At 40.4% G+C, this 16,053-nt stretch overlaps 1 protein-coding gene across 2 annotated transcripts in view; it reads right to left on the reverse strand.

The window, feature by feature from the left end:
- The window catches only part of deup1 (deuterosome assembly protein 1), a 96,309-nt gene that overhangs the window by 30,754 nt on the left and 49,502 nt on the right, over positions 1 to 16,053 (reverse strand). For both annotated transcript variants that reach the window (XM_033022425.1, XM_033022424.1), the window contains exons 7-8: positions 14,168 to 14,313; positions 2,340 to 2,453 (exon numbers count right to left, since the gene is read on the reverse strand). In XM_033022425.1, coding sequence (XP_032878316.1) covers positions 2,340 to 2,453; positions 14,168 to 14,313 — 260 coding nt within the window. The remainder of the gene's footprint in view (positions 1 to 2,339; positions 2,454 to 14,167; positions 14,314 to 16,053) is intronic.

Genomic DNA, 16,053 nt, shown 5'->3' on the forward strand with positions numbered 1-16,053 from the left:
GCAGAGAATTCCACAGACTCACCACTCTCTGTGAGAAAAGGTGTTTCCTCGTCTCCGTTCTAAATGACTTACTCCTTATTCTTAAACTGTGGCCCCCTGGTTCTGGACTCCCCCAACATCGGGAACATGTTTCCTGCCTCTAGCGTGTCCAAGCCCTTAACAATCTTATATGTTTCAATGAGATAGCCTCTCATCCTTCTAAACTCCAGTGTACAAGCCCAGCTGCTCCATTCTCTCAGCATATGACAGTCCTGCCACCCCGGGAATTAACCTTGTAAACCTACGCTGCACTACCTCAATAGCAAGAATGTCCTTCCTCAAATTAGGGGACCAAAACTGCACACAATACTCCAGGTGTGGTCTCACTAGGGCTCTGTACAACTGCAGAAGGACCTATTTTCTCCCATATTCGATTCCTCTTGTTTTAAAGGCCAACATAGAGAGGTTAAAAGAACGAGAGACAAACTAATTGAAACATAAAATTCCTAAGGGGTTAGACAGGATAGACCCACTGCGGAGGTTACAAGAACCAGAGATAGTGAATCTTTAGAATTGTTAACTAGGAATCTTCTGTCCTCCTAAAAGGAAATACGCTTTGACAAATTTACCACCAACATACAAAATAATTCCTGGTATGACAACACTAAGTTATTGCACTCTGAAAAGCATAAACATCGCACAATGATTCCCAAAAGCTCCTGTCTAACCTTTCTTTTTTTTCCTACAATTTATAAGCCTCATCCCCAAATGGATAAAAACCAAATGTAAAATGCTTTACCAAATGAACAGGTGGGCTTTAAAGTGTATAAAAATTGTTGAAACCAGTTTATCACATTCACTGTTGACACCGACATGGGGTTTCAGAGACAGATAAAAACTGGAGTTGCCTTAATAGATTTATTATCACATATAGTTCTGCATGGTACACTTTTAGTGCTACAAAACTTTTGGTATTATTAATATTGTTTTGAAAAACAGCAAGTTCAGCAACTCTGTTTGTGACAAAACTATTCAAACATTAATACATAGATACATAGAAAATAGGTGCAGGAGTAGGCCATTCGGCCCTTCAAGCCAGCACCGCCATTCAATGTGATCATGGCTGATCATCCACTCGTTCCTGCCTTCTCCCCATAGCCCTTGATTCCTCTAGCCCAAAGAGCTCTATCCAACTCTCTCTTGAATGCATCCAGTGAATCGGCCTCCCCTGCCTTCTGAGGCAGAGAATTCCACAAATTCACAACTCTCTGGGTGAATAGTCAACAGTGGCCTGCATGCACGCCTTTCATTAAATCTCCAAAGTCCAACAATGCCATCAACACTGTACTGCCGGCAAGCACCAAGACAATGTATCAAGTACAATGTCCACAAGAAACTATGCAATGCTTTTTCCGGACCTTGTGCCTCCAGCCCTATCCAGACAGATGGCAATAGGGATTCTACCTGAACAACAAGAATGCTGGTGAATAAATTAAATTTACCTCCTGCAGAAAGCAGCTTGCACCTGAAGCTCATCTTAAATACCTTGAGGACATTTTCTTATGGCCTCATTTAACCAAAATTGTTCAAAAAGATACAGATAAGAATGAACTTGGTCTGGAAAATCTCAAAAGCATTGTGGGCTACCACACAAATATCATGTGTGCTGATAATGGCAGAGATCCTTAACATCATTCAGCTGAGTGGCTACCAATTCTGGATCACTTCACTTTCGTCTCAACGGCAGACATTCCAATATCCTCCATGAAATGGAAAAAATCACAAGCAATATCAGTCTCTTAAATCACAAACACTTGGCAAACCACCAAGTGCTTAAAATCACGTAGACTTTCCAGGAAACAGCTGCCAATAATTGTGCCACCTCCACATACCATTATCCAGATGATAGAAATTATGGGAAGCATTCAATACTCAGCCCACAGTTGAGTGAGCTGAATTTGACCTGCTTTGAGGATAGTGAATGGACATCAACAGAATCCACAAAGGCCATGATGATGTGTCCACCTGCTCCACAAATGGAAGATACTAAATAAACCACAGTGCAGTTGATACCTTGAGCAGCCAAACGGTGGAAGGAGTCATTTCATCCTTCTCATAAAGATCAGTTAAAGTTGGCAACCTCATTGTCCACTTGGCATTTCAGGAGACCACTAATTGGATTGGCAGATTGGACGTCCATGTGTAATTTTCTTTCGTGTAATACAAGTATAACAGAGTTCCTTGAATAAAAACCAAATCAAACCTCTTGCTGGCAGTGTTCAGAAGAAATAATACATTTTAAAAATGATTTATTTTTCCTCCGATTTCATTTAGATTAGCTATAAACACATTTCACCTACTCTGCTTTTAATCTCATGATCTCCCCCTGCAGCACTATTTCAGTCTGACTGCTTGCCTCGAGTTGTTTCAAAGTGCTCTTCAGTTCCATTTCAAGATTAGTTAGTTCCATTGATCTGCAGAAATAAGTAATATGCATTTAATTAAATAAATAAACTACGATTTATGTACATATACAAAATCTTTCACAACATCAGGATTCCCCAAGTGTTTTACAGACAACTCAATATTTTAGAAGTGAAATTACCGCCCTCATGTGAATACAGCAACCAATGTGGTCAGGTCATGATGCCACAAACTGCAACTTGATGGATCTGCCTTTGTAGTACTGGTCAATGGAAATATTGATTGATAAACCATATACTCTCCTATTTTTACCAGAATAGTCTTACCTAATCTATTATATACAACTCTGCCAGCAGATGCATCTTGATTTAATGTCACATCTAATTGTAACAATGGAAGCCAATCATATTAAATGCTATATTCTATGGAGTTCAGAAACACCTAGCATATCATTGAGTGTCTAATGTGTTTCATCACTACACCTTTAACAAACTCATAACTTATCCAACAAGCCCAAATATTTCAAAAGAAAAAATAAACAGAAATAGTATAAGACAATTCAGCCCATTGTAAAGTCCAGGTAAACAGTGATTATTTATTTGCAACCAATTGGACAACAGTTTGAGAGAGAGTGATGTACAAAGGAGAGGAAGATGCAGAAAAGGCCCTAGCTCCACTGAGCACAGAATCTATATTAGACTCCTAGGACTCAACTCTTTAAACTGAAACTAGAAATTCAATTTGATATGCTGCCAATCTCTGGCCAATATTCGAGGCAGCATTAGATTTGGAACAAATGCCCCAGAAATACTGTTAATCTTTCGCTGCCACCCACTTCTCTTCCTCAACTGTCTTTCCTTCCTCTTTCCCCCCCTTATTTTCCCCTATCTTTCCCTACTGGTGTGCATATTGATCTACTGGACCCAGATTTAAAAAAAATATATATATGCTTTGAGCGGGAAAAAGTTGGAACTGATCTAGATTATATCAAAAATTAAAATATCCAAATCTTTCTGGATATTCCGAAAAGCCTCAATAAATCTAACATTGCCCCCCTCAAAGCATCATTTGTTTCTTTTTCTTCATAAACTTTATCTTCAGTCACATTTTCTGGAATTTTGCCATGTTAAATTTAATTAGTGGTTGTTCGAACTTGTCAAAAATGTTCATAAGCTACATCATAGAGTTGCACTATCTCTTTTATCTGTAACTATGGTGAAAGGTGTTTGGAGTTATCTTTGTCTAGAGGAATCTTATCCTGAATCAATACGATAAACACCAGAGATCAAAATACTCCTGCTGTTTTTGCAAAATTATCCAATTTATTTGTGACTGTAAAGTGGTTACCATTTGGGCTCCGCAGAACTCAGTGGCTTGACTTACATCATATAAATTAACAATATAGGTCTAAATGTAGCAGGCATGGTAATGATATTTTGTAGAGGATACCAAAACTGGTCATGTGTTAGGCATGCAAGAAGATGTGAGGAGATAGGTCAGTTGGGCAGAAAAATGATAAAAATAATTTAAACAAGGCAATGTGCAGTAATGCATCTGGGGAGGTGCATCGGGCAAGGAAGCATATTGAGCGATGAACAGCAAGACGTAGTGAAAATTCATAGATCAAAAGTAGAATATATTGGAAACACTAAGTAGACCCTGCAACGTCCGTGGAAAAAGAAACAGTTAACGTATCATTAGAACTGGGAAAGGGAGAAAACCTGTTTGTTTTGAGTAGCAAGGAAGACTGGTGAAATGGGTTGAGGAAAAGAGAGGAAGGAAATACTTGCACTCAAAGACCAACCATTAGCTTGACATTATTTTGGCATAGATATTGTGGGCTGAAGGGTCTGTTCCTGTGCTGTACTGTTCTACGTTCCATTTCCTTTTAGAACTGTTCAGGGATATTGGTATAACATTTTTTGTAAAACTGCAATTGCCACAATTTTTATAATTGTATGATTAACTGCAATTAATCTTTAAGTCGCTTTAAATTTATTAAGGGTTTGAGAGCTCGAATACACATTGGACTCAAAAGAGTTGAACCATATACATTCCAACTCATCCACATCCCAATTTAATGGAATAGATGTTATAAGAGAAACAGACTTGATGGACAGTTCATTTACATTTTTAAACTTTTAGTTCTCCTATCTAAGTAAAATCTCACTTAATTCAGTTAGTTGATGTCAAGGAAATTTAAATAGGTCTGACTGATGCCTGTCTGTTAATGGGATTTTGGAAAAGCTTTATTTCAATATTAGTCTGGTATCCACGCTCACCATATATTCTGATAACTGTATTGGTAACTGCAGGAGTATTGTTTTCTGCTCTCTTGCCACGATTTGTACAATTTCACTATTTTTTGTAGCCGGTTTTCATTCTTTCTTCACCATGTCAATCTCAACTCCTTCTTTCATTTCTGGTGAGAGGCAATCAACTAGTATCCAGCATAAGCGCAATAACTTCAGCTGCATTTCACCTTGACAACACTTCTCACCATCTGCTAAGCAGACTTCCATTCTATCAGATTTTTGCCATTGTTCTGCCAATGTCACCTTCCATATCAGTGTTTCCTTTACACCTTCCTCCTCCAGCAAAGATTCTACCCGTTTACTTATTCATAGTCATATTTCTTTTCTTGGTGCATCTTATGTACTATTCCTTCAATTACAACAACCTTAATATGATAGATGAATTATATCACCAAAATAAACATTTTGTACAAAAGTGCAAGTCCACAAATTGCATCCTTGCTAGTATAATTTTATATTTTAATATTTTGCCACAAAATTGTCCTTTTTAGCGGGTTGAGACGAGAGTCGATTTCCAAAATCAGTTTTATGAACAAAATAACGAAATCAACGGAGTAACACAACACTGCCAATACAAAGGTCAAATCACAACAGACTGAAGGGGCATCGCCCAGAAAGCGCGCAAACACAAACCCGTCCCCATAGTCACGCGACCGAAGCACCGAACAGCAGGGTTCGATTACTTGCGGGCACCAGCAGGTGCCGCTACACCTTTTACATTAGCCAAAATATTGACACTAATAAGTAGCTGAAACCTAATTAAAAGTTCTTGGGCCGGATTCTAAAGTAGGCTTACATATCACCATTGTATACAAGGAAAACAAGCAACAGCTCCCAGCAACTATGGCTGTGGAAGCTAGAAAGTTCTCATCTGACTTTTAGGAATGTTGTCAATGCTAGTGCAAAAATAGCATTTTGCCAAATTATTCTGTATATAAATAATTAATAACGTGAAACTGTGATATGGTATTATTTATCTATTCCAGTGAAATAGACTTTTTACTGGTGTGTTATTTTTGATTGTCCCACCCACATACATTTTTTTTCTCCCTTGCATTTCATCTTTTCTTCTTTTATTTTGACCACAACCACTAGGTTGAGACTTCAGACTCTGTGCTCAAAGATTCTTCAAAATGAAAGGGTAAGCAGATGCAAAATTCACAGATACTCTAAAGAGTGTGTTGTTTTTTTTTGCCTGACACTAAATTCCAGTGCAGAAACCCACAGTTGCTACACTGGATAGTGTAAATGTGCAATGCATTCACCTGCAAAATTCAGCACACTGTTTATATTGTATTGTATTTCACTGTCTGTTCCAGCTTCAAAATCCAATTCCCAGCTCCCTTGCCAGCTTCTCATTTCCTTGCCTTTTTCACCTGGTTGTGTTCCAAAACATAAAGCAGCAAAGCATTCACCAGTCACTGTAATTACAAATCAGCATTTGCATGATCCTTTCCTTCAGTATCTTGATGAGCAAAAAAGGTTGTGAATATGCATATCCAAATTTTATTTTTTATTTCTGCCTGTTTTGAGTGCTGATAATTTTATCTGAATTGTTCTTTGGACATTTTAGCTTCCAATTCATGAAAAAAATGAATCTAATAAACTGTGTGCACGCCACTCTGTGTTATTTGAACTGTATAACTGTACAGCTATTGAGTCGCAGACCAAAATGTATGTTTGAAAATAGAACCCATTGAATTTTGTCCTTTTGTTTGGATGAAAAGTTCCCAATCTCAAAGGTTAATTGACAGACTCCTCAAATGTTGCTTGTCCTGCTGAATGCTTCCAAATTTATTTCCGTTTTCATTATCTGGATAAAATTATATGGTCTACACCGTAAACATTTTTTGCTTAAATATTGATTTTGATCTTTAATTGATCAATCAAAACGTCTGAATTAGGCAGATTGTCCTAAATGCATGGTACTTTTCCTGATAATTTGCAGGAAATCTGTGAAAAGGATAAATAACGGATAAGCACACATGCATAAAATTATTGCTCTCCCATGAACTCTATTGTGGCTTAGTGGGAATGATAGTATGTGTGGAACTGTGAACTGAACATCAAAAGGGTGGGATACATTCTAATGCATCAAACATTTTTCCAACATCAATAACACACCAATGTCAGCTATCATTCAACACTGTTTTCCATCATAATTTGATCTCATAGTTCTACAAAGTGGGAGGCACAAACAAAACTTGATATACAAACTCCCACAGTTTCTACTCTGAGACTTTAAACAGCCACTCAGCTCAAAACACGCTAGTTTAGATGGCAGCTAAACCTTACAGAACACACCTTCCCCACCTTACAAAGTTTCAGTTATTGGCAGTGTAGACCCTAATGGTGGTGTACAGCTCATGTTTACATATCTAGTGAGATCAACTTGATTTCTTTCATTGCTCTTGGGGTGTTATTTCTGGAGGACAGACATCAGCAACCTGAGGGGAGAAAGATGAATAAGAACCTTTTTACACAAAGGGTGGTAGGTATATGGAATGAGCTGCAAGAGGAGGTACAATCATAAGGCTTAACAAGCATTTAGACAGGTACTTGGATAGGATAGGTTTAGAGGAATATGGGCCAAATGCAGGCAGATGGGACTCGTGTAGATGGGGCATGTTGGTCAGTGTAGGCAAGTTGGGCGGAAGGCCCCGTTTCCATGCTGTATGACTCTGACTCTTTGAATGGCTGTTGAGCGTGTTTCCTGGACGAGAGGCATCGCTCATGATATGAATCACACTAACCAATGTGGCCACATCACACTCTGTAAATTTGAAAGCTTATCTTCTCTCTCCCACAGCCTACCCTTTCCCAAGGCAGCCATCATGTGCGTTACTACTGTTTGGCTGTCATGGTGAATTTGTCACTGAATCCCTGCTGCTTTTTTTCCCTTCTTCTTCGGCAATTCCTCATGACTAATCACTTCCAGTGGTTTTGTGGTGTCTGAAGTGACGGGTGAGAATATTGTGTGAACTGCAGATTTTTTCCACAGGTGGAGCTGATAGTGGCTGACAGGGAGGACAGTTAGATAATTTGTGAGGTGATTCACTCTTTCCATTGCTGATGAAGGACTTCCGCTTGCTTCTGAACTCCAGATGTTCTTTACATCATCACACTCCGTCTCCACTCTGAGCAGTCAGAGATTCGCTGGAATCACATCCCTTAATCTGCTTCCAAGTCCATCTAATAATCTCTTCCTGTAAGAGGATTTTGGAATAATGTGCCTGATTTTGGAATCTGATGTCAGGTATGTTAACAATGTGGTCTGATAAATGTGTCAGACCATCTTCAATGTTGGCCTTTCTCAATATATGAATAATGGTGCTCCATTAATTGTAGTATTGATGTGCAATGTCTCATATGCTTCAGTGAATACATCTTTGAGGGTTTGGAGCTCACCCTCCGAGTGTACGTTAATGCAGGCATATTACACTGAATAATCATGAAAATTGTTAGGACAACAGTCATGTTTGACATCAGATAATTTTTCTGTTGTGGACCATTAGCTAATATAATGCTGCATGTTCTCATGGGAAAGTGTAAGATGGAAAATTAATTTCATGGGGCTGTGGAATTTGAGGACAGTGTTCCACAGTCCCCTTTTGTTGATAGAGTCAAAGGGTATGGCAAGGTCAGAAAAGGCCATCCATGTAGTGCTATCTGCATTTGATCTGATGTTATTATTTGGTGAAGACCATGCCCACTGTGCCACTTGATGGCTGTGCAGCAAAGAGCTGGCAGATAAACACAGGTGAATTTACATCTGCCAGAAACTGCACGAATGATCATATAAGGAATTTTCTGGAGTTTAAAACTTGATTGCAGTTTTTGGGATCTAAAAATGTGATTTGGTATGTGTGTATTGCTCGTCAAGATTTACTGTCAAAAAGAATGGAGGAAACCTTCTGGGTAAATATAACCCGTATTTAACACCTAATCAATATTGAGTTAGTTAATTTAATCTGGCATGCAAGTAATGGCATTACATTGCCGGAGATCGTGTTTGCACCTGATCAACATCTACTGACGCAAATTGGGCAGTGCGTGGATATCGAGTGACACCATGGTCAAAATTGAGTGATCCTGTTATCGCCCAATCAGTTGTATAATCTGTGCACATGAAGGACCTTTCATGCTATAAAAGCTTATGTAGCAGGAGGTAACTGTTTATTCATAATATGGATGACAGTAGGTATTAAAAATTATTCCAAAATATGGAAACTTTGTTCTGATAAAAACAGAGGATTCCATGGCCCTATTTAACTCGACAGAAATGAAAATGAAGAGAAAAGGTTTTAGCTAATGTTGTTTCCACATCTAGAAAAACCTGCATATATAATAACCAATTAATCTACCAATCTGCACAATTAATATACCAACTATTGAAATGTAAGATGAAATCAGAGAATGCGGAGAAAACCCGTGAGAATTTGCAAACACCACACACACAGCATCAGAGGATGAGATTGAATCCTGAATCTGTGAGGCAACAGCTCCTCTAACTGTGCCACTATACCACCCTTAAACTGCCTCCTCCTTCAATAAAATGACACTTAATTTAAATTCCTTTATTCGAATCAATTGATCAATAATAACCAAATTAATCCTAATAGCTCTGTGAATGTTCCTCCCATATCTTTGTTCTGCCTTGATGGAAAACCAATCTCAAATTAACAAAAATCAATTAATGTCTCCAATCATTTTTTCTACAGAGACTGCTCCATCCGTAACTCCCTGGTCAATTTGTCCCTTCCCACCCAAACCACCCCCCCTCCTGGCACTTTCCCTTGCAACCGCAGGAAATGCTACACTTGTTGTTTTACCTCCCCCCTTGACTCCATCCAAGGACCCAAACAGTCTTTCCAGGTACGGCAGAGGTTCACCTACACCTCCTCCAACCTCATCTATTGCATCCGCTGCTCTAGGTGTCAGCTGCTCTACATCGGTGAGACCAAGCGTAGGCTTGGCAATCGCTTCGCCAAACACCTCCGCTCGGTTTGCAAAAACCAACCTGATCTCCCTGCGGCTCAGCACTTCAACTCCCCCTCCAATTCCGAATCCGACCTTTCTATCCTGGGCTTCCTCCAAGGCCAGTGTGCGGCCCACTGTAAATTGGAGGAGCAACACCTCATATTTTGCTTGGGTAGTTTACACACCAGCGGTATGAACATTGACTTCTCCAATTTCAGGTAGTCCCTGCTTACTCCTTTTTCCCCCTTCCCAGCTCTCCCACAGTCCACTGTCTCCACCTCTTCCTTTGAATCCCGACACCCGTACCTCGATGAGTTTCGATTCTGTACCCTCTCTTGACCTTTTCATTTCTAATTGTCAACGTGGCATCAACCACCTTGTCTGCTCTGTTCCTCTCATCCATTCCAACCTCATCCAACCCCCCCCCCCTCTTGAACACACAGCTCCACATTGTCTCCCACAAAAAACTTGCAACTCACTACCACTAACTTCCAACTCCCACAGCTATCCTGGGCTACGTCACTTCCCACCCAGTCTCTTGTAAGGATGCCATCCCTTTTGCGCAAAGTCTCTGTCAATCCTGTTCTCAAGATGAGGCCTTCCACTCCAGGACATCTTTTTTCAGGAAACATAGCTTCCACCCTACTGTGGGTGACCAAGTCCTCAACTGTATCTCCTCTATACACCACACTTCTGCTCTCACACTACCTACCCCCAGAGAGAACTGGGTAGTCTTCCTTTATTTCTTACCTTTTACCCCACCAGCCTCCATTTCCAGCACATCATTCTTTAACATTTCTGCCAGCAACAACTTGATCCCACCACCAATCACCCTCCCCACCTCTTTCTGCAGGGATGACTTTCTCCTTGACCCTCTGGTCATTCATATCTCCCCACCCATTCCTCACCCTCCCCATGTACTTTTCCCTGCAACCATAGGTGTAACAACTGTCACTACACATTCTTCTTCCCCTCTAGCTAGGGACCGAAACAGTCCATCCAGGAGAGAAAGAGATTCACCTGCACCTCCTTCAATCTCGTCTATTACATTTAACTCTTTCAATGTGACCTCCTCTAAATCAGTGCGGCCAAACACAGACCAGGAATCGCTTTGCCGAGTAACTGTGCTCTGTTTACAATGGACATCGTGATTTCCCGGTTGCTTGCTATTTTATTTCCCCTTCCAATAACGACCTGTCTGTCCTCGGCCTCCTCCACTGCCAAGTCAAGGCCAAACACAAACTAGAGGAACAGCACCTCGTATTCTGCTCGACAATAAAGTGACACGAACACAGAATTCTCCAATTGAGTGTAACTTACATCCCCACCTGTCCCTACTTTCTCCTCCTATCTGCCACAGTCCTCTCACTCAACCCCTATCTTCCCACAATATCAGCAGGTCCTTATCACCCTGCTTCTTCACACCCCCCCCCTCCCCCCCACATATTCCTACCACTGGATCCACTTAAACCCCCTACTGTTCACCCCTCCCCTTTCACGGTTGTTTCCATTAACAACCACCCCTTCATGAACCACCCCTTCATATACATACAATATTCTTCACCTTCCTTTCTAATCAGATTCCAGAATCTGCCGCATTTTTTCTGCACATCATCACCCAGCCTCTGTTGCCGTCTCCACCCTTCCCTCCCTACTTTGCTCCATCTGCCAGTCAATCCCTCCTCACCAATCCCTCAGCCTCTAACTTCTTTGCTTGTGCCCCATCTCTCCCCCATACCTTATGCTGGTTAATTTACCTCTACTCTTTCAGCTTGGATGTAGAGTTTAAACCCAAAATGTCAACTCTCCATTTCCCTCTGCAGATGCAGGTGACCTGCTGGTTTCTTCAACTACTCTCCATTCTTTATCACAAATTCTAGTATCTGCAGTCACTTGTCCTTACTTGGTTTTGGAGTCCCCACTGTTTTCTTTTTAAGAAGCACAGCAAACTAAATTATAATTTGCTAATCATACTACTTCTATTCTACTTCAATAATTTAGTAGTCTTTAGGTTTAAAGTTATCAAATGATCAAATGCCTTGCTGATACTGCTGTTAATAAGGCCCCATGAGAGTTACAGCACGAGTTTGATGCCAGAAAGTAGACAGGATTATTACTTAAAGTTACAGCCATAACACAGCACCACGAGATGCAGAGCATTTTTGGAATCCCAAGAGCTCTCATCACTTTTAATATATAGATGGGGCTGTTCAATGAGAAACAATGCTTACAGTTTTGTTACACAAAGAGTGAACATATCAAGAACATGAGGAATGGCAACTGATAGTTAGACATTCATGAGATTTCATTCTTACTGCTTTCCTAAACACTCTGCAATACCAATTGGTAACTCAATCCTAAACCACTAGCATTGCATCCATTTTCAGTTTTAACTGGGGTGAACTGAAAGGAGGCAGTTAACGTGCCACCAAGGAGGCTTAAAGTTTTACCAGCATTTTAAGTTAGGCATTATATGCCAGATTTCCTGAAGCTCTGATAACATACAGCTGGAATGAGATAAGTATGGTGCAGTCTAACAGACTAGTGCCTTTTCAGCACAGTGATGTAACTCACCACCCAGCTCAAAATGTGCACCCTATTTTTCTGCTGCTCAAGCTGACCCCCTCTACCCAATCCCTCCCCCCCCCCATCCCCCTTGACCCCATGGAACTAATTTCCCCAGTTTTTACAATTTTATTCCCTTTCTCAAAGTTTAACGATCTTGCTTTCACTTTACCCCTCCCACCTCGCTTGCTGGCTACAGTGTAATGCTGCAAACATTCCTTAGATGCCTGAGGGCATTCTGATCTCCAGAACAACCTTGGTTACACAGGTGTCGATCTACAAATGGTTTGTCTTTGAATATATTTGAAAACTGAACATTAAAGAGTTTCCATAACCCTGATATTGGGTTATGTAGAAAAAGACCAACAAGAAATTATTTGACAAATATGATTTTCCATGGATGGAACCAATGCTTTATCTGACAAGAATCATAGAAAAACATACAGAATGCATTTTGTTCATGGCATGGGTCAGGCACTTAACTGTTTGAAAACTTGAAACATTTATGGACATTGGGGTGCCTCAGGCTTCCAATGGGGACCCCAGTTATTTACAATATATATATTAACGATTTAGACAAAGGAATGTGACATCTCTAAGTTTGCGGATGACACAAAGCTGGCGGCAGTGTGAGCTGCGATAAGGATGCTATGAGGCTGCAGGATGACTTGGATAGTTTGGGTGACAGGCGGCATCTTTGGAGAGAAGGAATGGGTGACATTTCAGGTCGAGACCCATTTCAGACTGAATTGTGTCAGATTAGGAAAAGGGAAAGTGCAGCGAGACCTGGGTGTGCTTATACATCAGTTATGCAGGTACAGTAGGCAGTGAAGAAAGCTAATGGCATGTTGGCCTTCATTGTGAGAGGATTTGAGTTTAGGAGCAATGAGGTCCTATTGCAGTTCTACAGGGCCTTGCTGAGTATTGTGTGCACTTTTGGTTTCGTAATTTGAGGAAAGACATTATTGTTATTGAGGGAGTGCAGTGTAGGTTCACCAGGTTAATTCCCGGCATGGCAGAACTGACATATGATGAGAGAATTAGTCGACTGGGCTTGTATTTACTGGAATTTAGAAGGATGAGAGGGTATCTTATCGAAACATAAAATTCTTATAGGATTGGACAGGCTAGATGCAGGAAAAATGTTCCTGATGTTTGGGGAGTCCAGAACCAGGGGTCACAGTTTAAGGATAAGGGGTAGGCCATTTAGGACTGAGATAAGGACAAAAAGTTCACCCAGAGAGTTGTGAATCCATGGAATTCGTGAAGTTGTGAATCTGTGTAATTCTTTGCCACAGAAGGCAGTGGAGGCCAACTCACTGGATGTTTTCAAGAGAGTGTTAGTTAGATTTAGCTCTTAGGGCTGAATGAATCTAGGGATATATTCGGATTTTAGATGATCAGCCATGAACTTTTTGAATGGCGGTGTTGGCTAGAAGGGCCGAATGGCTTACCCCTACACCTATTTTTCTATGTTCTATGTTTCTATATATTTCAGTATATAGCAGAATATAAATGTATTTTAGTTAGAATGCCAATCATCTGCCTTTGATTGCCATCCTTAATGTGGCACATGATAAAGCTTCAGTGGAGCTCAAATGTATTCAAAAATCATGGAGGAGCAATTGTAACCCAAGTTAGGATTTACTGCCTCTTCCCCCGTTTCATTTTTAAACCTCACTTAATAGGTGGAAAAAATACCTACAGAAATCAGTGAAAACCTTTTGTAAACATACAGATAAAGCTGTGATAAAATTACTACCATTGATCCAATTTTTTGTTCAATTGAAAATGTTCATTTTTTTCTGATTCAGATCTAAAAAAAATCCTGCATCCAAGTGTAATTTAAAAATCGTCCTATAGAATTGTAGATTGTAATTATTTGTCAGCCTCTGCACACTCACCTTGAGACATCATCTTTTTGCATTATGGATTGTCTGACCCTGGCGAGCTCCTTTCGTAGTTGTTTCTGCTCCAAGTGGTTCACTTGTAATAGATCATCTCGTGATTGCAATTCCGTTTGCAGGTCCGAAAGTTTTAATTCCATTTTCTAGATATACAAGATCGATATTTGAATTAGATTACCACTCTGTGATACATGATTAAGAGTCTTCACATTTTATCACTATGGGGACTAAAGGTTGCACATAGTGACAAGCCATTTACACTCACTGCAGACCACATTATAACATGCTTTTGTTCTTTTTTTTTCCTTACCATCTCTAGCTATCCTGATTTAACTGGCAACAGTGGTAGGACCCAGTGTGACATTATGACAACAATATGATAGGCAGGACAGTGGGGTGATGGCCAGAACAACATCCCAAGAAAAGACCCAAAAAAAGAACTGACAGTTGGCAAAGTATGGCCCAGCAAATTCCGCTGACAAATCTGTCAAGAAGTGTGGACTTCGAATACTTCCGAATCCCTTGCCATGAAGGAACATTCAAAAGCATCTCAACCATTGACATTTAAATTAATTTTAAGGACCTAAAGTAACAACTAATGTAATTAAACAATTAAAATAGTAAAGCAAATTTGTTTAGTTTAGAAAGTTAAGTATTCTATGTTCACACTTATCCCTCTTAACATTCACTCCATTCAAATGAGTGGACTCTCTGCAGTTCAGCAGCCAACTACTCCGGTATAACTGCCGGGCAATTGTAGCAATTAGGCTCCAGTAGGGCAGCACAGGAGAGCAGTTGGGATATTCCCTGCAACTTTGAAATTGTTCTAGGAATTTGGACTTGTTATAGTCCCTCTACTTATGGGCAAACACAGAAATGTTGGCTCTTTGACAGTCACAAATGTTGTCTGACTGACCACTGGGTGGTGCCGAGATGGCAGCCTCGTCAGAAGCCTATGTGTTGTTTCGACTTTTTTTTGTTATCTTTAGTGTGCCTAAAATGTATATTTTAATGTTTCTCGGTTATGTTTTTATGTGGGGGATGGGGGTGAAAAAAAATAGGGGGAAACCTTTTTCTGTCACTTACCTCGACGGAGATGAAATCTTTCTCCGTCCCCCCCTTTGCGGCCTAACAACTGGATTGGTGCGGCCTTTCCTGGAGACCGGCCCGGAGCTTCAAACCGCAAGTGCGGCGCGGACTTACCATCGCGGAGCGGGCGATCCTTTGCAGAGGATCACTGTGGAAGTGCTCCGACCGCGGGGCCTGTGGACTTTAACACCGTGAAGCTGCAGTCTCTAGTAAGAAAAGGCCGACTTGGGAGCTCCATGCTGTGGAGTGTTCCGATCTGTCCTGACGCTGGAGTTTCCATCATCCCGACAAGAGGGCTTGAACAGCGGACTGTCGGCAACGGCCCCATTCAATGGCTCCAATCACCACGGGTGAACAAACGAGGAAGATGACTGAACTTTATTGCCTTCCATCACAGTGAGGAATGTTGATTCCATTGTGGTGAATGTTTATGTTAAATTTATTGTGTATTGCGTTCTTTTTACTGGTATGGCTGTATGGCAACTCAAATATCACTGTACCTTAATTGGTGCATGTGACAATAAATGTGAACAAACTATTTTCAGTGGTTCTAGCCCAAATACTAGCTACATCCAATGGAAATCTTGCTTTGACAGGCAATAGGTTAAAGAAAACAAACAACAGATTTTTGTTGCTCTAGGAAAATATATTGTAAAGATCTAGTATCCTTCAATGAATTGAGAAAGGTGGAGGGAAGAAAATAACACAGAAACAAATTTTCACTTTCTCGGATAATGTTTCAACAAGAATTTGTAAAATACAAGGTAGATAAAAATGCTGGAGAAACTCAGCGG

Source organism: Amblyraja radiata, chromosome 6 (assembly GCF_010909765.2).
Source record: "Amblyraja radiata isolate CabotCenter1 chromosome 6, sAmbRad1.1.pri, whole genome shotgun sequence".
Taxonomy (NCBI): Eukaryota; Metazoa; Chordata; class Chondrichthyes; order Rajiformes; family Rajidae; genus Amblyraja; species Amblyraja radiata.